Raw genomic sequence first — 27349 nt, forward strand, 5'->3', positions numbered from 1 at the left:
CTATTAGCCAGTGGTGTCTCTCTTCCAAGCCTCAGCCCTGTGGGCGTGCTAGTCCGATGTGTCTCTCATCCTTTCTTCAGAAAAGGATTCAGGGAGTGTTGTGAGTAGCAGGAACCTGTGTTTGAGATAGGAGTGACACCAATTTCATGGGGTGCTGCAAAGATTGCACGCCTGCCTCTGAGGCATCCCCGTCTAGCTCTCTGAATGCAAAGTGGCGCAGAACGTACGAAGACTAGAAACAAAGGTGACCTCTCCCTTACCTCAGAGGAAATTCCCTGGGTTTGTTCTCAGTCTAGCCCCAAAGCTCCTTGGGCAGTCCTTCTGTGCTCTGGGCCTCAGTTTCCCCTTGAAGGGAGGGCCTTATAATCCTGGTCTCTAAGCATCCTTGAAGCTCCCGTTGTCTTTGATTTTTGAAGTGCTAGGGGCTTAAATTGGTGAAACCCAATTTAGGTGATGGAAATCCCCCTAATTAGGAATATACTTTGGTAATGAGCTTGCCATGTCTGAAGAAGAGAACACAGCAATTGGGTTAATGCTGTCATTCTTGAGAGACCCATCTCCAAAGGTGATATTAAAAATATTTAACAGTCATTTCTCATGAGCACAGGCCCACCAGAGTCCGAGAGGCCTGTTAGGCCATACTGGCTGTAGACTCAGTGCACTTCGCCAACAGTAGTTCTGTTGAGCCTTTCTCAGGCTTGTTGGGGGTTCTGTCTCTGCAGGTCATCCTCCATCCAAGACCTACCAAGCTCCCTTCAGCTTCTCTCTCTTATTTACCACACGGAAACAAATACAGTTTTGCATTCAAATACCAAATTACATGAATCTCTCTATGCTCATCCTGTGTGAGCTGCCCTGTTGGTTAACCCCATGTGTTTAAAAATGTTACTCGTAGGGATACCAGGGGACTGAGCCCCACAGCTCCTCTCTTCCCCTCAAGTGCCACGTGGCCTGGGACAAGTCCGGCCCTCCTCCAGCTTTCTGGCTCCCCGCACAGAAAAGGAAAGGACTTGGTGGGGCTTTCCAGTTCCAAGGCCCCTGCCGGTCTGTGTTGTGTTTCTGGAGAACTGCATACCTACAGCTGCTGACTGCTCTCTCTTTCTCTCTCTCTCTCTCCTCCTCTCTCTCTCTCTCACCCATCATCCCCATCTTAGAATGCACTGCTCCCTGCAGGCCTCAGGCAGAAGGATCAGACCACCAAGGCGCCCACAGGCCCCTTTAAAAGGGAGGAGCTTTTGGACCACTTGGAAAAGCAAGCGAAGGAGTTTAAGGACCGAGAAGACCTGGTTCCCTACACAGGGGAGAAACGAGGTACTAAACAACATGGCTCCTGAGCATATCCTTCCTGAGGCATGGGCCATTTGTGTGTCCTGCCCTGTGTTGGGCAAATATACCTGGGCCTGTCTTATGTCCTTTCCACATGAACAGGAAATGATACCTGCCCCCAAAGCATCATTTGTGGGTATACTCAATCAGTTGGGGATAGTCTGAGGAAAAAGACTCCCCCAGACAACCACAATGTCTCCCCAAATTCCTTTTAACTAGGGCACGTTGGTTATTTTTTATTCAAACCTATTGCTAATGGCATTAGAACATGAAGCCTAAGCAAGGACCATTCTGTACAAATCAGCATGAAGGTACATAGCCCAACTCCCTCTGTCCTAACTCTGCTTTCTCTAAAGTCTCTTCTTTTTCTGGCAGTGGTAACATTCTTCCTTCATCTCTTCTCCCAAGGCAGAAACCTAACTGAAGGCTGATCGGCCATCTGCCCAGTGCCAGGAATCAAGGTCCTCTCTAGCTCTTCATTCTGTCACCTCTGTAGCACACCTGTCTCTCCCTGGGCTAGCTAGCTGCTGGAGTGTCAGCCATTCTGTTCACAGTCCAGTGAGAGAGAGAGAGAGAAAGAAGGTCAAGCCCCTCATAAATATCATGGAGTCACTGTCCTCAGGGGAAGGGCCTGTAGCAGGGGGTCATAAAACACGGGTTTTAAATATTTACTGAATGTTCACTTATACACTGCATCAGTCATGTTCACAGCTGAACTATAGCCCCAGATCCCAGGCATTTTCTTTTTCTTGTATGTTTCTCCCTTTGCCTAGAATCTGGCATCACCACAGAGTTTCTCATACATTTTTCCCCTAAGTGATTTTTGTTGTGTGCTTTGCCTGCAGACGTAAGTGACATTTGATATACATACATAATGCTACATACAAACATACGTACTTATACAGACAAACACACACAGACACACATGTTTATGTATTTCTTCCATGGAAAATAAGCATTGATCCCATATCAGCATGGGCCTTTCTAGACATTTCTCCACATACTCTCTTCTTGTTTCCCAATCTGTTTCTGTGGAATGGCTTATCACCTACAAGTGAAACCAAACTATGTATTTTGTTTTGTTTTGTATGTGTGTGTACATGTGTGATTGGCTGCCTGGCTTCTTTCCCTTAACATGTTTCCAGAGTCAGCCACGTTCCGTGGTTTGTTGAGCCATTCTTCCACAGATTTTGGTTGTTTTCATCTTTGGTCCGTTAGAACTGAATATTTCTGTAGAAGTGCAGTGAACTTTCCTGTACAAGTATTTGAAGTTTTTCCTGGCTCAGGGGATGGAACCAAAGCTTTCATATACTAGGCAAGTGCTCAACCATTGAGCCACATCCCTTTCTCTTCCAGTCTCCCTCCCCACACCAAGATCAGAGGTTACTTGGGCTGTCTTTGAACTCACTTGTTCTGTAGCCTAGGCAAGCCTTGACCTTGCACTCCTCCTGCGCTGGCCTCCCAAGGAGCTCAGATCATACATTTGCACCGCCAGGCTCTACTCAAGTATTTGTTCAAGCACCTGTTTCAGTTCTTTGGCGTGCAGACTCGTAGAGTCGATGAGCCTCGTGATAACTCTTTAATCTTGGAGGAACTCCAAACTTCTGTAACAACTGTATCCTTTTTTTTTCCCAGAAGTAATATATACGGGGTCCAACTTTCCACGTCTTTGCCAGCATTCATTTGTCCCGTTCCCCCCACAGCAACATTCTCAGGGCCATAAATGGTGACCGGTTAGACATCTTTGCGTGGTTTGCTGTGGTGGTTGTTTTGCCTATTTAAAATTAGGCCATGTGGCTTTTTGTTGGTGAGTTGTAAAAGTTACTTCTGCAGTCTTAACTTTTAGGTACTTGTACGTGTGTGTGTGTGTGTGTGTGTGTGTGTATCACAATGTGCGTACGTGTGTGAGTCAGGGGGCAGCAGTGGCTTCTTCTTCCCATTGTGTGAGTGCCATGGATTAAACTCATGTTTTAGGCTTGGTGGCAAGGGCTCTTACCAGATGAGCCGTATCATCACCACTGTTTCTTTATTTTTGATACGAGGTTTTTATCAGATATATGATTCATGAACATTTTACCCCCTCCAGAAATTGTCTTTGCACTTTCTTGATCATATTCTTTGAGACATAAAACGTGATTTTTGGATGAAGTCCCAGATGATCTCTTGTCCTTGTGTCTACCACAAGATTCCAAAGCTAATTCTAACTGTGCTCATGTTTTCTTTATAATGCCTTAGTCTTAGTTCTGACAGTCAGGTTGTTGACCCATTGGGTTTTACGTTTGCATATGGTATGAGGTGAATGGCTGGTGGCCCAGCACTTGTCGAATAGAAATGCTGTGTTGTTGACAGTAACCGTGGCATATGTATTTGCCCTCATCCCTGGATTCTCAATTCTGTTGTTTGTTGTGACCATCCTTATACAAGTACATCACCACCTTTGTAGTTGTGCTCTGAAGCCAGTGAGCATGAGGCTTCTAATTTTGCTATTTTGGCCATTGCTTGGTTCTTTGTGTGTCTTTGCTTTTCTGTATCTATGAAAAAGACTTCTGGGATTTTGGTGGTGATTGTGTTGAAACTGTAGGTTGCTTTGAGTGGCATTGCTATCTTAATATTACACAAGTTTTCCAATCCATGAAATCAGATTTTTTTTTCAGTTATTTCTTTATATTTTCTTTGATTTCTTGTAGCAATGCATTGCATTTTGGTGTACATGTATTAAACTTTACCCCCAAGTGTTTTACTCTTTGGTTATTATTGTGAACTACCTTCGTAATTGCCTTCACATGTTCCTCCTATCGCTGGGATACAGAAACACTGGCCTCTGCCTCAAATGTTGTTGAACTTACTAGTTCTAATGTTTTTGGTTTTTGGTTTTTGTTTTCTGTTTTTTGTTTTTTTGGAGGTAGGGGTGGAGTAGGGTTTTTGTTTGTTTGATTAAGCTTTTTTTTTTCTTTTGGAATGTGGAAGTTTGGACTTTTTCTCCGTATAAGAGTATGTTATCTGTAAACAGAAACATCTTCTGTTTGAATTCCACGTATTTATCATCTGTGCCCATTCACTCTAGCTAGAGCTTTTAATGCAATGTTGAATGGCAGCAATAGAGCTGGGATCCTTGTCTTGTTCTTGACCTGGGGGGGAGGGCTTACTTCTGACTCCCTCTCTGATTGCTCTTCCCCAGAACAGCACACACATGCATAATCTTAAACTACTTGAACTGAATACCACAGACCAGTTAATTTATAAAGAGAAGAAATTCTAAAAGCTGGCAGCGGGCGGGTGTGGAGAGAGATGGTTCTTGCTGATGTGGTATAGCACCAGGCCTGACTCAGTGAGACAGCAAGCGTGGAAGCTCAGGCTTTTCTTTTCCTTATAAAGTCACCAATGCCATTCTAGGAGGCCAACCTTATGACTTCAATAAATCCCAGTTACCTCCCCCACAGCCCCACCTTCACACATCCCTAACATAGGAGTTTGGGGACTAGGTTCCCAGTATACAAGCTTGGAGAGGGACATATGGAAATCACGTGCAGTTTCTCAGAAATGAACCGAAATTGTTCATGATGGTTTTCACATGGTTTTCCTGATTTTTCACACAAAATCTCTCCAGGACACTTTTCTTCTTATTGATCATCATGATCATATTTTTTAAAGATTTTTTTTGTTAGGTTTTGAATTATTAGGAATGTGAGTGTGAGTGCAGGTGTTAACGGGGGCCAGAAGAGGGTGCTGGATCCCCTGCACTGGAGTCACAGGCAGTTTTGAATTGCCAGGATGTGGGTGCTAAGAATGAGCTTGAGTCCTCTGCAAGAGCAGTAGACACTTGATGGCTGAGCTGTGGCTCTGCCCCCTCCTTACCTTTTGTAATACCTTCTGGAATTCCCTTGACTTCAACAGTCTCTACTGGCGGACAGGCAGAGGTCAGTCTCCTAGCTGCCTCATTCCCCCCTCACCCGCTTGTTTTCGTGACTGTTTAAGAAGAGGAGGTCACATGAAGCTAGGGCGCATTCTGCTCGCTTCTGTCCTTGAATAATCTGCACGTGTTTTGTCTAGTTTGTTAAAGAACGTTTACAGGTTTTTCCCTCAGACCAGACCTCTCACGAAGGGATCTCATACCCTGATAGGCACCCTGTGTGTTTGCAGGAAAGATCTGGGTTCCCAAGCAGAAACCAATGGACCCCGTGCTGGAGAGCGTCACGCTGGAGCCAGAGCTGGAGGAGGCCTTGGCAAATGCCTCAGATGCGGAACTGTGTGACATTGCAGGTGAGAGACGTCCAAGAGCTTCTGCCTGCCCCGCTGAGGGCCTTCCGTGCAGAGAGCCTCGTTTGCTTCATTTCAGTGTGAGCGCCCATTCTATTTCTAATAAGGAATACAATGCTAAGATAAAAGGGAAGAAAATAAAGCTAAAACCATACAAATACTCCTGGTCACAGAACTTCCTGTTATTGCCAAGAGACTAGAATGGAAATATAGGCCAGGGAACTGTCCTAGCCAATCCCACCAAATCCCCCCCCACACACACCCCAAGGCTGCCTCCTAAAGGGCTTGGAGCAAAGACTGTGTCTCCCTCACATCTCTTATTTGTGCCATCCTCCCTGTCCTCAGGGGTGCTTCCTTACCATCTTCACAAAGGAACTCCAGAGGGTAGTCTGCTCCTGAAAACCCTCTGCGGCCATCTCCCCTCACCACTGTTGAGTCCCTGGCCTATGCACTCTGTGCCCATCTCTCTGAGGTTCACTGCAGGCTGTACCTGGCTGGCACCTCACCTGCCCCTGTCTACACTGTGCCCTAGCTCGGTGTGTGGGTGGGTGGGGTGAACACAGCAGACCAGTGGCCTAGGAGAGGAGCGGGATCGTGGAGAGGCGCTGACAGCGAGTGTGGTGCAGGGAGAGGGCAAGAAGAGATCAAGTGAGTTCTGCATCTTTACTGAAGGAGGAGGACAGTGGGGGAAATACTGAGTTCAGTTAGGGGCCCGGGCCATCTGAGTTATCCATGGACCACCCAGACGGAAGCAGCCTCGAATGATAGTCTCACATTCTGCAGGAGGGTTTTGTTTGGACATGGTCAGAGATGCCAGGCTTCAGGAGGAGCACATAGCAGGTAAAGGCCAGGTTTGAGAATGGAGTGGGGCAAGCCTAGCATGGGGCCCATCAGCCAGTCACAGGTGGGCAGAGGAAAAAGGACTGAGCGAAGACAGTCAGGGTGGCTGTGAGAGCCAAGAAGGCAGAACAGGGCTTCAGGCTGCCGGAGACGGTGGAGCTGAGGCCTAGGCCAGGCAGGGCTGCATCTGCCCCGGCTTCATCCAGTCTGCCAGCCCCTCAGGAAGCTGTGTTGGTGGCACTGAGGGAGGAGGGGGCTGCAGATGGCTTTCCTCTGTGAGCAGGGCTGTGGAGCAGTGATTTGAACTGTGTACTGGTGGTGACTGTGGGTGGTGGCAGGGACCCTAGGAATGATGCCTGGTGTGGCAGGCAGGCAGTATCTCAGCCCAGACAGCCCTTTCCCCAACAGAAAGAAACTGTGGTGAAAGACAAAGGTGGCAGGGCCCAGAGAATGGTTGCCATTTTGAACAGCACTGAGGGGCCAGCTGGTCCCAACAGGAACCTAGACATGCAACTCTGGAGCCGGGTTTGCTTCACAAGGCTCAGTGGCTTAAATAAGGTGCCAGTGGAGCCATACCAGATCCTTCAGTGTGCCCATATAATTCAGTCACCCATCTTCCCCCACAGGTCCCTTGACTTCTGGGATGGATACTTTGCCCTGCCTGTCTCTATTTACTCCCCAGGATCTGTTTTTATCTGGGGCCTGCTCCTCTGAGCCCTGCATGACATCATTGCCCTCATTAGGGCACACAGGGATTATTAAATGACCGCTGTCAGTGCAGGCTCCCGCCATCGCATGGGCCACGGCAGAGCAATCCTTTGCACTGAGCGTCTGGGCCTGCTCTTGAAAACATTTCCCTTGTTGTTGTTGGCAGACTGTTAGGATCTGCCCAAGATCCCAAGCCCCTGTGATGTCCGGGAAGGAGCAGGAGGCGGCCGTGTGTGCACCCCAGTGTTAACTGACTGTCCTTCGGTGTCTGTCATTTGACTTCAGCCATTACAAGGTGGTGGTGCCTTTGGGGAAGGAGGCATGGAACATTTGCTAAGTGCCAAGCATGTTCCAGGTGCTAGGTAGGCAGATCTCCAGACAGCATGTAGTTAGTGACCGTGACAAATCCTATGGAGTAAATTCTCTTATTGTCCCTATTTTATACCAAGACACCAGCTGTGCCTAGTGCTGGGTCAGGATCAAGGAGCTGAGATGATGTCAGGCTTTGTGGCCTTGGGTAAAGAGCAGAACCAGGTGGTTGGAAGCAAGCTGTTCTGGATGGCCAGAGGTGCGGGTGTGGCCGGCCCACCAGAAAGTGGCAACTTGGCCCAAGAGGGGTTAGTTGAACTCTCCAGAATGGGTGACTCATTAAAGGAAGAAAATCCTGGTTAGGGAGATGAGGGGTGTGCAGGCTGCCTCTGGTCTCCATGCTCTCCCCCAGGATGTTTCTGTAAACCAAGTCTTCGCTGGGTCCCTCACACATGATACCCGTTACCCAGGGCTCTCCTACCCACTGTGTGCCAGGCTATGGACCTGGTGCTGGTGAAAAACAGCTAAGGAAACACCTGTCTGCCCTCATGGGGCCAGAATTACACAGGCAAATTAGATGTGGCCAGGAAGAGTTTCACACACTGGGGTCAAGGCAAATAAAGACATGGAAGCTGAGCCGAAGTCAGGCAAGTGGAGGTGATCTGGAGAAAGCACATTAGGGGAGAGGGACACTCAGGCACGTGGGAACTTCCATCCAGGCCAGGGAGGTGCTTATGTAGCAGTTTCAATACCTGGAAATGTCAGAAGCATGTGACGCACTGACCCAGATGGGGCACACTGTTGACAATCCATGCACTAACTCATTGAGTTGCTCTGCATTATGGAACACCCATCTTTTGCTGGGATGAATGAGATCCATTATTTCCTCATGGGGGCCCAAGAGGTGCAGAGGAGGACAGGCTAGAAGCACGTAGGTTTGGATTTTAAACATGCCCTACAAGGGTGCCAAGCAGAACTCATGGGACCCTGGCAATGCAGAGGTCTTGGCTTGTGGCCCCTGGGAGTCCGCTGCAAACACTTGACATTAGAGATGCCTCCTATACTCACTCAGGGATTTGGTTCTAGCTGGGTTTCAGAAACCCTTGCAGTAGGGCAGGGATAAGAAAAGGAGTGGGGTGGGAGCACCCACCCTCAAGGGCAATTGGTCAGCCCTGGCTAAACTGTCCCCTGGCCGTTGGTGACTTCATGTCTTTAGGCACCCATCTTCCTCTCATTCTGAGACTGGGCCAGAGCCAGTTTCTGTGCCTGTACCTAGGATGCGAGAACACGCCTCTTAGCCCTCCACCCGGGACCACTGAAGCCTGTGGCAGCTGGAGAAGCTGGGGATGTGTTCTGAGATCACATTGCATCCTGAGTGGACTTAGAAATGGAAGGAGCCCTGCCAAGGCAGTGAGAGGAAACAGAACTCAATGTTCTTTTTTAGAGTTCAAAAATAGTCCTTTTTGAGTTTTGAGGAAGATCTAGACTTAAAAAAGGAAAGGAAAGGAAAAAAAGAAAGATCCCTGGTGCTAAAATCAGCCTAGATCTACAAAGAAGGAAGCAACACGAGATGTCAGGGTAGGGATTTTCATTGCATCACTCACTCCTGGTGACACATGCATGGAAAAACAAGGCAGAGAGACAGCCACAACTGTGTGCCTAGGGCCTGTTGGGCCCTAGGTTGGTAGTGGCCATTTAGCTCAAGCCACACTCTCTCACTTCTTCCTTTCCTCCCCTCACCCCTACCCCGACTCTATCTTCCCTTCCTTCCAGGAACCCTAACTTCCTCTGAGCTGCTAAATGGCGCCCTTCCTTCTTCAGCCTGCTATCAGGGTGTAACAACCATCTCTCTGAATATGCTGTTGGTTCTCAGATTCTCTCCATAAGGGGCTGTTAGAACTCTTAGCAGCCAAAGAGACAGCACCGCTGTACAGGCTAGGAACATCTCTGCTGAGTCACATGGCACACCGTGTCCCTGTCAATTGTGAGTAGGGGAGTTCGGCAGCACCACGAGGGCTGCTTATTCTACAGCACTGAACAGGCTAAAAATGTGAGAATTGCCGAGTGACTCCTACTCCCATGGGAAGGTGAGGGTTCCACACTCAAGCACACACTGTTTTGTGGATGCAAAAACAAGGGATCCTTCTACAAGATCATCAAAACAAACAAACAAAAAAAAAGGAACTAACAAGCCAGGGCTCAATGCTCTTTGGTCCCCTCACACACTTCTGTGCCCCTGTCTAACCCATCACAGGACACTTGGATTCAAGCATCAAATATGTTCTCCACTTCTATTTATTTATTTCCTTACCTTTCTGTGTGTTCTGAGATGAAACAGGCATCAGAAAATTAGTGAATTTCCTGATTCCAACCTTGGCAAACCTGAGGACTCTGCTGTGTGGGGGGGTGGGAGGGATGTGGGATCACCTCTCTAGAAGACCGACTCCATGTGAGGTGACTCAGCTGCTGCTGACTCAGCCTCCGCTCCCTCAGCCCACGGAGACACAGCCTAAATTCAAACCTCGAGAGCTGGAAAGGCAGCAGCTGTCTCACTCTCCCAGCCCTCCTCAGCGATGAGCTGATGAGCCCTCAAGGCTAATTTTAGCTGAGAAGATTCCTAGGGGAGAGAGAAACAGAAGGGACTTGGAGATCATCTCTTCTGGTGGTTCTCAGCTCCCACTGGGACACCAAAATCACCTCAGGGAGCCACAGTTGTGCACTCCTGTAATCCCAACGCTTGAGAGGTTGAGGCAGGAGGATCATGAGTTCAAGGCTACATATCAAGGCCCTATCAGAAAGAAAGAAGAAAAAGTAATCCAAAGAAATTGCACCCTTCTGTCCAGGACATTGACACTGTTTGACAGTCCCCCCATGGTCTGCATATACAGCTGTGACTGGGGGGGGGTGTCTTACATCACCCCTGGCTGGGCACAGGAGGCTGATGCCCAGATAGAGGAGTGACTTCCACTGGGTGACACTGAGACATGGTGAGGACCAGAACTTGATCTCCTGAGTCTTCTTTAAGATCTGTCATGTTTCTCTCTCTACCTAGAAAGCGTTTTTACTGAAATTTCTTGGAAATTAAAAAAGAAAATTACCAAATATTTACCATATGCCTGCTATATTCTAGAAGAGATGGAAGAGTAGTCATATTTCTCCCTGATCTCTGGAAGCCCACAGCCCAGCACAGAAAGCACACAGGTGTCCTGGCACTAGCTTTGTCCTGAGGTATCCTGTGGCATAGAAAGGGTACCAAGTACTGAGAAGGGGAGGAGTCTAAGAAGCCTTCCTGGAGGAGGAAGAGTTGCACCAAGTCTTGAAGTAGTAGGAGGTAGGATGGTTGAATAAAATATAAACTATCCAGTTGAATTTAAGTTTTAAATAAACAGCAAATAACTTTTCAGTGGAACTTAGTATTGCAGGCTTGTAATGTCAACTATTTAGGAGGCTGAGACAGGAGCAGCAAAGTTCAAAGTCAGCCTTTGCTACAGAATGCGTCGAAGGCCCGCCTGGGCAATGTAGTGAGATTCTATCTCAAAGTAAAAAGTACAAAGACAGTTGGGAATATATCTCACTGGTAGAGCACTTGCCAAGCATGGTACCCAGCATGCTCCTGGGCTCAATTTCCAGACCTGGAAAAAGGCCAACACCTTTTCAATAATTTATCTCAAATATTGAACAGGGCGTATTTATGCCAAGAGATTATCATGGACCCAAAGCTCTTTTGTGGGCCAGCGCATGCGCTACTCAGGGAGAGGAGTTGCCACCCTTGTTGTGCCCACCACTTATCCACCCCAACCCTGTTCCTCTTCCCTGTCTCTCGAGACCTCTGACCCCTAACTAGTCTGTTCCTGTATACTACCATCCACCGTCCACAGGTCTAGAACATTCTTTCTGCCTTCTCTTGACTTGGCCAGTGACTGGCCATCGTTTCCTTCCTGGGGCCTTCGCTTATGTTTTCCAGGACGCACGGAATTGTTTCTTTCCAACACTTTCCTCCTGAACTCAGAGTTTTCACAGTGCTGGCCCTTGCTCAGCTCTGCTCACTCCCATTAGGTTGTAGAGTACATGGGCAGAGCCCCTCAGAGCTGGCACACAATGAAGGCACTTAGTAAGTGCCAAAGAAATGAACGGGCAAACAGGTAGCATGTATTGGTGACATTGTGTTGGCATCTCCAGAAAGATCTTTCTGGCTGTTCGGTGCTGAATGTTGGGAAGGAGGAAGAAACCAAAGTCAGGCCAGCAATTCCATAGCTGTTAACATGGACGATTCTCCACTAGTGATGGGGCAGAGGCCCCATGACCCCACCATATGTTGAAAATGTCCTAAATCAAGGTGCATTTAATGCCTGGCTGAACACAACAGCACAGCAGGCTGAGGGTGCCGCCATGTTGTTTTTCTCTTCTGGTGATGGTAGATTGGCTGAGCTGAGGTTCACTGACCCCATCTAGAATCTTGGGTATCTTATCAGATGACACTAGTCTAGAAAAGGTCAGGACGTAAACCAAAGTGCGGTTCCTACTGAATGTGTGTCACTTTCCATACCATCGGAAAGTTAGAAGATTATACTGGGACCATTGTAGGTTGATGGCAGCCAGGAAATAATAGATCCCCAGCCAGGGCAGAGGTATTGGCAAGGGAGACCGGATAACCTGAGAGACACGGGGAGGCCAAATGAGCCCGAGGGACAGGGTAGGAGACAGAAGTGCACTCCTTGGAAGAAGATGCTTGCTGGAAAGACTCATTCTGCTGGGTTGTGTTGGGTGGGGTGTGTTTGTTGGACCTCAAGGAGATCTGGAAATCTGTGGGCAGAGCCAAAGCGAAGTCTGGGGAGGTTGGGTGTCTGAGAATCACACCCATGAAAGCCAGGACGAGAGTAACCCAGTGTTACATTTTCATGCAAATCTTATCATCTCTTCGAGCAAAGCTCCCAGCATGTGGAGGGCGGGGTCCCCCAGGAGGCCTCTAAGTCTGCAGGAGCACAGTCAAGTCCTCCCTTTGTCCCCACAGCTATCCTGGGCATGCACACACTCATGAGCAACCAGCAGTACTACCAGGCCTTGGGCAGCAGCTCCATCGTGAACAAGGAGGGACTCAACAGTGAGTATACAGCCCTGCTTGGCTGCCATCCCCCTGCCGTGCTGGGCCCCGAGACCAGCTCACACGGAGGGCACCCTGGAAGAGAGACGCCTCCTCCTGCATCTTGGTGCCGAGCGACCTGATACTCTGACTCACTGCACATTTTTTGCAGGCGAATCGCTCTGTCCTGTCCTTTGAGTCTGCTGGGGCTTTGTGCCTTGTTTACAAAGCCTTCTTTGTCTCAGTGTCATGTTTTCTTCTAGAGGTTTTAGAGATTTGCTCCTTATATTTAGTGTCTTAATCCTCCCAGAGTGGGTGGGTTTTGGTGCTATAGCATGAGATTCAGTTTTGCTTGCTGTTGGTGTGAGTGTGTGTGCGTACTTGTGGAAGCCAGAGGTTGGCATATTTCTTAGTTGCTCTCCACCTTATTTTTGAGCAGCCTCTCAGTGAACCTAGAACTCACTGATTTGGCTAGATTGCCTGGCCAATGAGCTCCTGGGATCCCCCCCTGTCGCCACCGCCCCAGTCCTGGATCTATAGGCACAGGCTTCTGCACCCAGATTTCTTTCACTTTTTCAAACATGGCTTCTGGAAATGAAACTTGGGTCCTCACGCTAGTGAAACAAACATTTGCAGATTGAGTCCCCCAACTTAACATTTTTTTAATAGCTGTCCATTTATTTTCCCCACAACATTCCTTAAAAAATGTATCCTTTACCACTGTGTGGGGATCTGCCTTTCTCCCCAGTTTCCACTGTCCTCTCCTGTCCCGTGAGACTCTGGCCTTTTCTGGGCCCATGTCACATTGTCTCAATTATTCAACTGTATTGTTTCAAGCTGACTTTTTGGGACCTAAGGGAAGTGAAGGTGCCAAAAGAAAAAGTAAACTTCCTCTTGGAAGAGAATTGCATTTCTTTCCAGCCCAGGCCTCATCCTACCCTCCTGGGAGCCCACTGAGAGATGAGCATGGTGGTAATACCATCCTCCTTGGACAGACAAACATTTCACAGTCGAGGGGTGGGGGGAGAGTAGGTAATTCACCAGGTCTTGTAAAAACTCAACCACAGCATCCCGGGACAACCCAAACCTCCTGGATGCCTCCCCACTTCTTCCAAGGCGTCACAGTCCCTGGTACCCCTGTAGTGTGCTGTCACTTTTACACCCCAAACTTAATGCTTCCCCCCAAGGAGGTCCGTACTTTGGGAGAAAGTGACTGTTATATTTCTGTGAGCCAGCAATTTTTTATCCATTGTTGTAGGTGTGATTAAACCCACACAGTACAAGCCTGTGCCCGATGAAGAACCAAATTCAACAGATGTAGAGGAAACGCTGGAGAGGATAAAGAACAATGACCCGGAACTCGAAGAGGTTAATCTCAACAACATCCGGGTAAAGTCCTGACATTTCACTTCCTGTGTATTGGGGGTAAGGGTTTTCAGTCGTCCGGGGATACGTCTTGGCATACCGATGCCAACAGTTCAGCCAACATAGATCACCAAGTCCAATACTTTTTTGGACCTGGATATTTCCAGATCAGGAACGCCTTTACAGGTGGCACTCAAGGGGTGGCCAGTGTCAGCAAGCAAACCCTGCAGTCCTGGTTACTTCCAGATGACAGCTCTAGGCTCAGAAGTCCACCACTGGCTCATCCAGCCTTTATCTGGACACCTGCCATGTTGTTCAAAAACACGGAAATTCTCTGTGATAAAACTGTGAGTCAGAGCCACACTGCATCACGGGACTTCAAGGCTGGCAAAGCCCTGTGCCTACGAGACTCGTTAGGGTCACAAACCCCAGGCGGGCACTACCCCTGAGACATCACTGTTCCCTCTGGATGATGCTCATATTCAAACTCATTTTACAGTCAGGGAAGGGAGATGTTGGTGCAAGTGCCCCCCCCCCCAAATATCCAAGCTGTGTGCTGTGTAGCTCTGTGGCCACCAGGGCAGGGTACACGAGGAATGAGGACCCAGACACAGCTGTGTACCTGCTCTGCCCTGAGGCCCTGGGATTAGCTGTGAGAGGGTGGGGGTAAGACAAGAAGCCAGGGTTCTTTCCTCCCACTCTCCCTTCTTCTCAGCTTTCTTCTCTGTGGCTGCCAGTCCCAGGCACAATCAGATCTGGAAACCTGTACCGAAGTTTTCTCCTCCACCTGGCTCCTGGTTCTGTTCCCACGGGGGCTTAGGTGACACTTTGAAATGAGAGCTCTGGAAAAGCATAGCCGGGCTCTCTCTCTCTCTCTCTCTCTCTCTCTCTCTCTCTCTCTCTCTGTTGTCTGCCATGTGAGAGATAATAACACAATCCAGACTTGTATGTCCTGGGCAGGAAATACTGCCTCAAGACAGGTGCAAGCAGTGGGGCCTCAATGGGAGGCCTCAGCCAAGTGTTGTTTAAATGAAGAAAATCCCCAACCATCCTAATTTACCAATAAAGACTCCAGAGCCAGATGCTGGGGTGAAAACCTGCTAGCTCAGCAAGGCAGAGAAAGCACCCAGCTGACCTTCCTTCTCAGCTCAGGCCTGGATGGAAAAAACCAAAAGGCTCACTAGCTCAACTGACAGCCCAGGAGGAAAAGGCCAAAAAAAAACCCAAGGCCAAAGGCTTGCTAGCTCAAAGCCCCAAAAGCCAGGGAGCTAAGGAGCTGAAGCCTAAGCTAGAGCCAGAGCTTGAGCTAAAAGCCCTTTCTTTTCCACTCTGTCTTAAATACCCTCAACTCAGAGTCCCTCCTACTCTTTAATCCCTGTCAGCTGGTTTCTTGATCCACCTCTTCACCTAGGGTTAATTTTAGCAGATCCGCTATACAAATATCTCTTGGACTAAAGGTGTGTGCTAGGCTGGGTGAACCACACCATAATCACCTGTTTACAAGAAACAGAAAGTTCTTGGAATAAAGGTGTGTGATAGGGCTCAACCACACCAAAGAAACCAGGGTTTCACAATTTGGGGGATCACAATGGGATCAAATATCCTACAACAGCCAAGGGCTTGAACACCTCCTGACCTCAGTTTCCCTTCTGTGCCAAGAGGCAGTTGGATGCAGATCAGGTTTTCACTTGAGGGAGTAAAAAGTATGCCTCTGAGGTTCTGTGTGTGATGGTCTGGGGCTGGCCTGCATATCAGCATGAAAACCTGTCCCTTGAAGACCTGTGGACCTTCAGCCAGTGCTGAGACCCTTTGGGACAGATATCTCACAGAGAAGTCAGTGTATCTCTCCATTCTGTCTTTCAGAACAGACCCAAAGTGAGGGAGAGAGTCCCCCAATGTCACACAGCAAGTCAGACACACTGCCAGTCACTGGGTGGAAGCCAGGGCCCAGCCCTGCCCTTCTCCCAGTCCTCAGCCTTTTGTACAATACTCCTCCAACTTCGGGCCTTGAGTGCTGCCCCCTCTCCAGCCCCCACCCCTTGCTTGGAAGATCGTGGGCCCTGTGTGAATTTTCAGGGGTGATTTTGTCAATCTGTGCACTGGGGAACACCCGCAAGTCTCACCCTCTGGCACGAGGCCCCCTTGCTTGGACGCGGCAGGGAGCCAGGCCGCACTGGGAGAGAGCTGCTGTCCCCTCCCCCCTGCAGCCACCTGCCCGTGCGGGCTTTTGTTCACTCTTCTGCCTTTCTCTCCGCAGAATATCCCCATACCCACCCTTAAGGCGTATGCGGAAGCCCTGAAAGAGAACTCCTACGTGAAGAAGTTCAGCATCGTGGGGACCCGCAGCAATGACCCCGTGGCGTTTGTATGTCCTGACCTCTCTGCTCTGCTGTGTAGTCACTGGGGACTCGGGCCTGGTCCCACTGTGTGGCATGGGAGGAGACTCAGCTAGGAGCCAGGAGGGGCTACAGACAGCCGGGACAGCCCTTGAACAGTGCCCTGTGTTCACCCTGGCTAATCTTGGCACCCACCCTGCTCTTAGAAGGGCGGGTCTCCAGGGAGGTTGGGCCACTGGCCTTGTCCAAAGTCACATAAGAAGAGAGAAGCAGAGTCAGCGTGCAGCAAGGCACCCTGGTCCCTGCAGTTGGCCCTTCCCCGCTCAGTGCTTCATACTTAGGCAAAGCGTGGACTCAGTAGCCCCTTCTTGGGGGCTCAGTTTCCCCACCTCTCAGATCACTGTCTTCATTAATGAATCCCATCAGCCAAGTTTACTTTTACTGGGATCTCTGAAAATACTGCCAGTCAGCCAGTGCACGCCTGTAACAGCAGCGCTTGGGAGGCTGAGGCAGGAGGATCAGAAGTTTGAGGCCAGCCTGGGTTACCATGAGGCTCTGTCTCAAAAAACAAACAAATGAAGAAGCCATGTTTACCCAAACTAAAGTATACTTATCATAAAGTAACTGTTAATTTTTTAAAAATATCCAGGAAAGCATTCTTAACAGTCTATGCATAATTCTGAATTAGGCTCTGAGAATCTGCCTGTAACCAGCCTCCTATCCCTTCTGATTATACGCATCTGTCTGGCCTTGAAGATAGTGGAATGTACAGCACAGTGCACTGCTCTGGAGCATGGGAAACTGGGAATTTGCTTTCCAAGGAGGGAATAGAGTAGCAATCAGTTCTCCTCTCCGCTTTAAAATAGGTGAGGCTGTTCCCTCCAGTGTTTTTGAAACAGTTGAATGAGCTCACGGTGGGGATCAGAGGCAGCTCACAGACCGCCAGTGTGGGAACTTCCAGATCAATGACCTCTGTCTGACCTCAGTGGATCCTGGGGCTGTCTGTGTAGTGACATAGCTGGCAAAACCTCATGTACTACTTGTTCATGGATCAGAAACCAGGCTCAGCATGTTGGCCCTCAGCTCCATGCCAGGGATGGTTTGGGGGCATGGACTCCATGCCAGGCTGACAGCTGGTCGCAGGCCCTTCATACCTGCATACTTATCACCAAGTGCTGAAATGTTTCTGGACTGTTGCTAGACCAGGTATCAGAGCCATGAAAGTCCTCTGTCCCCAACTGCCTGCCTGCACACGTATCTCCTGCCCCTGTCCCTCTCTGGTGACCCAACACACAGGATCTGGCACATAGCATGACAAGATTATCCAGGGCCTGTCCATCCAGTTAAAAGCATGTGCAGCCTTTGGCCTGCGATAGCTGTCCCTTGATTATCAAACTGGGTTGGTGCTTAGTTCAGGCCAGACTTTTCCTGGGAGGGGGTGTTGCTGGTGAGGCTTGGAGAGGGTTAGAAGAGGCCCCCACACACAGACCAGGGGACAGCCACTGGTCACAGACAAGCTGACACACCACCTCTGGGCATGCTCAAGTGAGGGAGCCAAAGAAGGAGAGATGGTTTCAGCATGAGGCTTCCTGGGAGCTGGGCCTCTGGCAGGGTTCAGCAAGCTGGGGGAGTGTGAGGGCAGCCATTCCTGGCATTGCTTCTGACACCCTGGCACACTGATCACAGGGTCTCAGGCCTCTCAGCTGCTGCTATCTTCTTTCCCCATGACACATCGTTTCCACCAGCTGCTAATTACCTCATTTCCTTCAGAGGCTCCGATTGTCATCTACACTCCTGGCTAGGTCCCTCTCAAACGTGCTTGAGGGCCATCTGAGCCCTACTCTGCAGGCTGGCCCTGTACTCTCTGAGGTTCAGAGGAAGACCATGGCGACATTTCAACAGGGCCATAGAGACAAGCCGAGCATACACAAGGGGAGATGGAGACTCCCCAGGAACCCCATTGATCATTGCTTGATGTGCTGGGAACTGTGTGGTAAAAACAGATACTAAGGTACATTTTTAGCCTACAAGATAGTCTAGTGATGGGGGGGTACCAATAAAAAACATGGGAGGGGTGTAGGAAAGCTGCCGGGAAAGCTCACTCCTTTGCCTTAGAAACATGGGAACCTGAGCCAGCTAGCAAGCACCCTGCCAAAAGCTGGGCATGGTACCTCCCTTGCAATCCCAGTGCTGGGGAGAGAGGTGGGCACAGGACAACCTCTGAAGCCCTCTGGCCAGCCAACCTAGACTGATTAGTGAGCTCTAAGCCAATGAGACTGTCTCAAGGGAGGTACATGGCATTTATGAAGATGACGCTGACGTTGTCTTCTGACCTCCACATGTGTGTGCACACACGTGACTATGAATGCATACACATGCCTGCACGTGCATGAACATGCACACAGTACTTGCACATACATGCATACGCATGCACACACACACACACACATGCGCGCGCACACACAAAAAAACCCAACAGCAACAAGTAGAAATTTGAGGACTGAAGGTTCCATGGAGAGGCGGGTAAGTTCTGTGAGCAGGCCGTGGGTAGCTGGAGATGTCAGCAAAGCTCTTGGAGCCAGAGGCCTTGAGAAAGGCCTTGAAGGGTACGAAAGGCTCAGCCAAGTGAGACCGTATGTTCTGAGTGGTCAAATGAAACCCAACAGCTAAGGGGTGGGACAGCACGGAGCATATGCAGTAAACCCAGAGGGCCCAGCCTGCACAGGAGGAGCAGGTCCGGCTCTGAGTGCTGATGAGCACTCTCCAGCGGGGAAGTTTGGGAGCCAAGGCAGGTTGCAGGAGAACAGAAAGCTTAGAAAGGTAGGACCAGAGACTGTCCCGGCCTACACCCCTTCGTGTTTGTGGATCTGTTCAGACCTTGCCCAAAGTAACTCACAAGTCCCCCTTTCCTCCTGTGGCCAAGGCTCTTGCCGAAATGCTGAAGGTGAACAAGGTGTTGAAGACACTGAACGTGGAATCCAACTTCATTTCCGGAGCCGGGATCCTGCGCCTGGTGGAAGCCCTCCCGCACAACACTTCTCTGGTGGAGCTGAAAATTGATAACCAGGTGAGCGGTGACCCACCACACTGCCTTTCTTCTTCCCAGACATGTGCTCTGCCAGCTTCATGTGTGCATAGTGGCGGGGCCCTCACTCCTTCGAGAATGTCCCTTCTTAGACCTAGAACCAATGAACTTCCTTCTGAGCCCTGGGTGTTGCCTCAGCTCTTCCGTTGAGAGACCAGAAACATGGAGTGCACAGGTCCCACAAGCCACTTCACCAGGAACTCCCCCTTTCCCCTCAGTCTCCCCACCTGATGTGGCTTCTAGATCTCCCCCCCTCCTCCATCTTCAGCCTATCTCTCTACTTCTCTGAGTTCTATGGTTTAGTCGTTTCTTCTGGGGCAACTCTTTTGGTCTTGGTTGTCTAAGAGAAAGTAAATAACGGGAATTGCGCGTAACAGTAGTTTAGATGTTTGTTAGGCGGCTGTGGGTTGTTGCGGGGGTGGGAGGCTCAGTGCCGCTGTGTGCCCTACATCTCTGGGCTTCGCATCGCGCCCTGTAGGATGCCGGGTGTGGTCAGTCTCTGCTGAGAGGGGCTAGGAAAGGGTGACTTGGCACTTAGGAGGTACAGTCCACTCTATCCACGACTGCACATTGCTTCCTAGACCAAGTCACTGATTTCTTCACAGCTGTGGAACTCAGGGATTTTCTCTGCATGAGAAAATGTGGCTGAATGGTTGCATATGTCTGCAAGGAGAGCAGGTGGGAAGGAAATGCTGTGAAGTTACTGTGCCCAAGCAACACCATAAGTAACTTCCTTATTGTAAAATGTGGCAAACAGACAGAAAGTGCTCAGGACATAAATCTAAGATGTACAACAAATTGGTCGCAACAATCACGGGCTCGTGACCCCGCCCCGGTCAGAACTGGGCGCGACGAGCCTCCAGAGGACTCGGGGACTCGGCTGCCTCGTCCTAGTCATGGCTTTTGGAAACTTCCCAGCTTGCTCCTGCTCCTGCCTCTGCTCCCATGTCATAAACTCCTGGAGCAGCCCGTGTTTACCCTGCCCATAACTTGCTCCAGGTGACTTCCTACCTCTCAGAGGATGCTAGAGCATCCTGGACCAGCACAAGCGGCAATGTGCTCGCCTCTGCCCGGCTGCACCTCAGCTGTGCACTTAGCGGGCCTTGAAATAGCCCTGGCAGGTAGGAGAAGAGCCCTGCCACTGTGGGAAGTGGCAAACACTCCATACAAGCCCTCCTCCCTCCGTCCCTCCCCCTCCCTCCTTTTTCCCCTTCCCTCTTCTCTCCTGTTTGTTTTGCTGAGAGCCATCACACCTCTGCCTTCTCCTCTTAGCCTCCGTAACTCCTCCAAGCCTTTCTGCACAGAGCGAGCTAGGGGTTCCCCTACCTGCTCCCTCTGTGGTCCCCCTGCCCTTCAGCTTCCCGTGAGCCCCCTCAGGAGGTGGTGCTGTGTCCTGGTCATCTCCTTATTCTAGTGCTCAGCCAGGAACCTGGGCCTCAGGGGTCCTTGGTAAGCAAACTTGTCCTGGATGGTAATGCATCCCGTTCATTGCACTGGGGGGAGCGGGGGGGAGGAGCAGAGAGAAATTCTGCAGGCTGTATACTGTGGAGAGCACAGTGCTCATTTATATAAAGAGGCTGCCCGAGCCAACAGGCTTCCTGTTGTGGGAGCTTGCTGCTGCTTTGGGCCAGGCATCGCCCACATGCCGACAGCCTCGATGCCACATTGACCCTTCCCGTCTCTGCCTTGTCCCTTGGCCATTGCTGGCTCTGACCCTCTGCAGGTGCAAAAGGCAGAGCAGATAGACCACAGCCTGCATCGGCCACCACCCCTAGCTGGGCTAGTCATGTGACTTCTGTCCTGGCCAGGAAGGAGTCAGGGCCTCTGCAGTATCAGCTGAAACCTGACTCCCAGGGCAGACCATTAGCCAAAGCTGCCTGGAATGCTGGACTTGGTCACCGGAGTGATAGCTGCCCACCTTCACTGTTCAGCTATGTGCCACCTATGCCCCAGGACCCAAGAGAGAGCTTGTGCTGACCATCACTGTCACCCTGGCCAAACACCCTAGTGTAAAAACATTCACTGCCTCAGCCTCAGTTTTCCCTCTGGTAAATGGGTAAAATCGACAGCTCTCCTGCTAAGGGAATTATAGATCTGACATCACCAGTAACTTTTAGAATCCCTGTGCAGACTGTCTGGGAATCTCACACACTCCCCAGAGGATGAGTGCTGACAGGGGGCATATCGGTTGCTTTGTGTCCCTGGTCCCATTCGGGGCTCACCCTGTCAGTGACTGTAGCTGCCATGTGGGCTACGCAAACTGCCTAAGGTCACACAGTAAGTGACAGGGAAAGATCCTAACTCAGGTCTGTCTGACTCTAAAGCCCACACACAGTCTCTGTGAGGTTCTTGAAGTGACTGGTTTTATGAGCCTAGCCTGGCCTTTCTCTTCCATTCTGTCCTCCTGGCCATGCTGGCCTCTGTGAAAATGAGGCTCCCATTGAGCTTTGTAGAAAGTCACACTAGGTAGAAGGAGAGAGAGGTACAGAAATGACCTTTGTAGCAGGTGCTTCTGTAAGCCATAGAGAGGCCGGGGGGCAGGGGCGGGTGAGGTCCAGTGAAGGGAGCAACCATAGTCAGAAACAGGTCAGGGAGGACATCAGGGAACAGACAGCATTGGAATAAACCCAGAGAGTGGAAAATGTCTCCAAAGGGAAAAAAGAAGCCGGGGCACCCAAAGGAAAAGAAAATAGAGAGAGAGCTTGGAGCCCATCGAGGCAGGACTTTCGGGTTTAGGAGAAGCCTGTGTGGATTAAGAGGCAAAGAGCCTTGGAGATAAGCCTGTAGGCTTTGCTCTGGCAAGACGGCCTCTGGCTGGACTGGAAGGGCCAGGAGTAAAGAGAAAGCTAAGGATAGGAGGCCAGCAGAAAGTACAACCAAGACTTCCAGGCCTTGGGTAGTACTCCTACCTAACCTGGAAAAGGGCCTGGTGGGGACAGGATGAAGATGGCTTCAGGTTGGAGGCCTTGCTGGCTCAAGCCTCAGGGAAGGGCCATGCATATGTTACAGCGTGTCTCAGGAGGCCTGGACAAACAGTGTCTTCTCATGGTGGCCTGGGTAAGAGGGAATGACCAGGAGGAGGTGACAAGTGGCATTGACGAACCCCCCTTGGGGTTCGTCACCGAGGTTCTTGACGGCCAGAGTGTTTGCCTCAGTCTTTGGAATTGTAACCTGTGTTGAGAGACTCTCCTTCTTTCTCCTTTTACGGCCAAAGAGAGGGACTTGGGGCATTCTACCCAGGGTGACATGGATTCTGAGGCGGTTTGTTTACTCAGTGCTTCCCCTTATCTCCAGGCAATGTTCTGCTTCTGCCCAAAGCTGCCCAGCACCCAGCAAGGGTGGGGAGCAGCCTTGGTGGCCCTGAGCTGGGCCGGAAAGCCCTGAGAGGATCTCACCATCTTTCTTTTACAGGTGGGGAAACTGGGGACCTGAGAGGGAGTGGTGCTTGCTTTCTTCATAGGCCATTGTCCAAGACAGAGCTGGGTTGGAATGTCAACATCCTGGCTACATGCTGGGGAGAAAAAAAAACCCTCTCTGGCCCATGAAGTAGGCTTTAAACACAGGGTGCTTGAAGTCTCCATTCCAAGTCACACCAGCCCCTAGCACTGCTCTGCTTTCCCGATTCTCCCCCTTGCCTCCCAGCAGCCATGTGTCCTGTAGTCCTTCCCCAGTCCTTCAGAGTTCCTCAGAACAGGCAAGACCTGGAAACAAGACCCCTCCCAATGAGGGTGTGTTTACCATCTTGGCATATTGATTACAGTTTCCACTTTCCCCTCCGTGATGTGACAGGCAGACTGCTTGATATTTTGGACAGAAGCCATAGGAAATGGATTATGCATTCATGTTGGTTTTTTTTTTCCAAGTTAATTTCTTTGTGTCTGGTTTTTCTCTAAGTTAACACCGTCTGGGAGTCCATTTGTTATCTATAGCTACATAACAAATGACCCCAGAGCTCGGCCTTAGAGCTCTGGGATAAACCAACACTCAACAAATTTGCTCAACTTCCAAGAGATAGGAATGCAGGGCAGCTGAGCTGGCTAACTTCCCCCAGAACATGAAATCCAAGGCAAAGAAGATGCTCCCAACTGTCTTTGATGGCCCAGCCTTGGAATGTGAACAGTCTATTCTGACAGTTCCTTTTAGAAGTGAGTTGGTAGGCACAACACACACCCAGGAGAAGTCATACTGGGCTCTACCTTTTGAGGGAGGCATACTAAAAAATTGTCTAAGCCCATTTTTAATAATTCTTTGGTGATTTTATAGAAAATATTTTGAGCATATCAATCCCTAATTCCTCCCAGATTCATGTTCTACTTCCCTATACACCCTGTTTTTTAATAAAACATAAACTAGTGGGACCCTGTCTCAAAATATATACATATATATACATATATGTATGTATACATATATGTGTATGTATGTATGTATGTATGTATGTATGTATGTATGTATGTATGTATGTATGTATGTATAGCCTACAGACTCCAGTCTGTGCTGCCCTACACTCTTGGATATAGGGCCATTCACTAAAGTGTGCTCTACCTACCAGGAACGACAGCCTTAAAGAAGACTCTCTCTTCCCTTAGACATCAACTGTCAATAGCTCCTCAGCTAGGGATGGGGGCCTGTGGGTTCTTCCTCCTCTATGCTAGAATGCCGACTGGCTTGACCTTATGTGGCTCTTGTGCAGGCAACCACGACTGCTGTGAGTTCTTGGGTACAGAGGTCCTGCCATGTCCAAAACACACTGTTTTGCTCCAGCCCTCCCTGACCTCTGGCTCTTACAATCTTTCAGCTCCCTCTTCCATGATAGTCCCTGGGCCTTGGGGTATGCTATAGAAGTCCATTTGTGGCGAGCACTCCGCTGACACTTATTCCTGTGCTTCGACTGGTTCTGAGTTTCTGCATTAGCCACCATCTATTGCACAAAGAAACTTCTCTGGATGAGGTGTGAAAGCTGTACTAACATATGGGTAGAAAGGTACAAGCTTAGAGGGCAGTTTAATACTGTGTTCATTTGGCAGAGTAAGAGCAGTGGGTTCGCCTTTGGGTTCTGGGAGCTCACCAAGCATGGGTTCTTGGCCAGGCTTACAGCATGGGGCATGTATTTCCTTCTGTGAAGGGGGCCTTAAATCTGGCTAGAAAGCAGTTAGTTCCCTACAACATTTGTGCCTGTATTGCATCCATGAACCTCCCTTGCCAGAATAGTCATTATCAGAGCGTACAGGATTCACAGCTGCATAAGACTGTTGATGACCCCCCCTGCCCTTCAGTAGCCTCCATAGCAATAGCTGTAAGTATTTTAAAATGATGCCACACATATGCAACAGATATGATATGAGTGTATTGGATAGAGATGGAGAGAGAAGCAAGGAGGAGGGAGAGAGCAAGAGAGAGTGGGAGTGGTAGACTACCGTTATGCCTGAAGTACCTGGCCCAGATGATGTCATAGGATGCACAACATAGCATTCCTCCCTTTTTGTTTAATTTGAAAAAAAAAATGAAGAGCTATGGAGGGCAAGGCAGGAATGAGGACACTGGACTGCTTCTCATGTAAGGCAAATTGAAGTATATAAATGTAGGTTCATTGGAAGCATCTCTTGGTTGCTATGCACCAAAATGTCCAGATTACATGGTGAGGAGCAGGGGAAGCCCCTGCTGGAGAGTTCAGGGTAGAGGATGGGGTTTGCCAGCCATCCCTAGCAGTAGACAGGGACTGAGGAATGCTGGGAGAACCCAGAGCTGTTTGTCCCAGGCCTGAAACACACCATTTTAGCCTTTTGTTGATAATAAATGGATTAACAGGTGAAGAAATCTTTAATGGCCTCCTCTTGACACCGGGGCAGCAACAGGGAGGCCGAGGCTGAAATGTTGGCCAAGTCCAGAAAGAGCAGGCTGTTTTGAAGCTGTCCAGAGTCTGTGAGAACATCTGTGGCTGGGAAAGAAAGTGCAGGTTCAGCTTGACACGGTCTATGAGGTCAGACTGGAACCTCTGTGTATCGTTGGATTGGTGCTGTCACGGCTGTAGGAAACACCTGGCTCTGGAGGATACCGAAGCATATATAGAGGTGGTAGATGAAGTTAAGTAGGTTAGGGAGAACATTTCTTTTAGGTGTACATTTGAAACTCTTGGGGAAGTGAGCAGAGAGGGAAGGTTTAAAGCAAAAGAGAGAGAGAGAGAGAGAGAGAGAGAAATTAGAACATTGGGAGCCTCCATTTACCTGATTTCTGGCAGTAATTAAAAAGGTTTTATTTTGGATCTGTCATCTAAGAGAAATTGACGCCAAGTTTGGTTGCAAAGGTGTGTTAACTCAGAAACCCTTAATGTAAGCACTAGATGTAGAAATCTGAAATTCTCTGGAAGGCATCCCAGAGGAGAATCTGGAGGAGCTGGTGAATGAACCCTTTGGGCAGGTAAGAGTCAGTGACCTGTCAAGGAATCCCAAGAGCAAGGTTTGACTCAGAAGATTAGTATGGTACAATCTGTTCTAATAGCTCATCAGCATTGGCCGGAGACCAAGGGCACAGTTGCCCATAGTAGACATGGTTACCTAGCTAAGATTTTATAGATGTGCGAGAGGGGGAAGGAGCGAAACCGTGCAGTAGAGAAAATCTCACCCGAGGGAGAAGAAGGTCCTAAATGAAGGGTTTGGATGTAGGTTGACAAGAGTGGTAGGAAGTGTTTGCACCAACCAGGAGTGAAGACTCACCAGTTAGCCGGTGCTAGGTGCAGGAATGTAGCAGTTGGGTAGCCAGAAAGGAGGAGTCCCAAAACCATGGATACGGGGAGGAATACTACCCTCTGAGATAGGGAACGGGTGGGAAACTTGGGCTGTTGATTGGCAGTACTTATCTGGACTCCATTTGACCTGAGAAGTGGATTCAGGGGGATTTCCTGCCGCTTACAAGAATTCCTTTTAAGTTTTGCAAAGGAGCTAAACATTAGGCATGTTAGCATCACCATTGTTATCTACAGTGAAACATCCTAGAAAAAGGGACTAGACATACATCTTTGTGTTAACAGCGTAAACACTTTTTAAGGTGAGCTCTGGAAAGGCAGAAGCCTTCTGTGAAGTAGAAGGGGCAAAAGCTCACTTGATCTTGACCTTTAGTATGATTACACATCATGAAGGAGAGGCTGCTTCCCTCTCTCCAGAAGACTGGATGTACACAGATCTAGCACAATGAAAAACAACTTTTAAGTCAATACTTAAAAGACAAACCAAAGGTGATTTAAAACCTTGAGCTTGGATTCATGATAGTGGATCGTGTAGTGGAATGTTTTTATCAGAGTTAGATTAATAAATCAGAGCTCTAGTGATAAATGTCAGAGCTCTGGACAGTTAATACAGCAATGGCATAGCAACGGGAGGAAATATGAAGCATTTTTACCTATTTAGGACAGTTTAAATCACTTCAGACCTTCCAACCTTCATAACTTGCCTCTATCAACCTTAAAACACTTTCTTAGACCCGCAAACATTTTCTTAAATCACCTTAGACCTGGTATCCAGTTATTTACCATGAGACACAGGTAAGACTGCTGTGAGCAGTGGCTGCAAAGTAAGTTCTTTTAGCTAAAGGAATAGTAAAGAATTACATCTGAGACCTGTTTTTTGAGTCTGGTAACAAGGTAGACTGTATCTAGACCTGACAGTATCAGCTCCAGACTGAGGAGTAAAGCCTGGTCTTTTGCATATGAAGAGGACTGAGAAGGCACCTGAAGCCTCCCATGACAGAGGTTGGCAATATAGCCAAGGGACCTGAGTGTGAGCTGAAAACAGACCGGCAGACCTGGGCTTGGCAAGTGTGGTGGAAGTTGCCATTTGCCCTCCACCAGGCTAAAGAATTAGAAGGCTGGAAGTGTCTTTAGCACTTGTGCTGGTTGAGCCTCCGTGGCTGGGCACAGAGAACAAGCCTGCACGGGAGCATTCTGACTTCCAGAGGCAGGGCATGGCTTGTTGAAGCAGCTGGGGACTGGTGTCCTTCCTGGCTGCACTTGAAACCATTCCATGGCGGGGTTGACTTAGGCTAGACCTCTAA

The 27349-nt window shown here is 49.3% G+C and overlaps 1 protein-coding gene across 2 annotated transcripts in view; it reads left to right on the plus strand.

Annotated features, from left to right (window-relative positions):
* The window catches only part of Tmod1 (tropomodulin 1), a 75544-nt gene that overhangs the window by 33607 nt on the left and 14588 nt on the right, over positions 1 to 27349 (plus strand). For both annotated transcript variants that reach the window (XM_055605306.1, XM_055605307.1), the window contains exons 3-8: positions 1155 to 1311; positions 5467 to 5586; positions 12452 to 12541; positions 13779 to 13909; positions 16143 to 16250; positions 19145 to 19288. In XM_055605306.1, the coding sequence (XP_055461281.1) occupies positions 1155 to 1311; positions 5467 to 5586; positions 12452 to 12541; positions 13779 to 13909; positions 16143 to 16250; positions 19145 to 19288 (750 nt within the window). The remainder of the gene's footprint in view (positions 1 to 1154; positions 1312 to 5466; positions 5587 to 12451; positions 12542 to 13778; positions 13910 to 16142; positions 16251 to 19144; positions 19289 to 27349) is intronic.

This window comes from Psammomys obesus, unplaced genomic scaffold (assembly GCF_907164565.1).
Source record: "Psammomys obesus unplaced genomic scaffold, mPsaObe1.curated_primary_1811, whole genome shotgun sequence".
In the NCBI taxonomy this organism is placed as follows: Eukaryota; Metazoa; Chordata; class Mammalia; order Rodentia; family Muridae; genus Psammomys; species Psammomys obesus.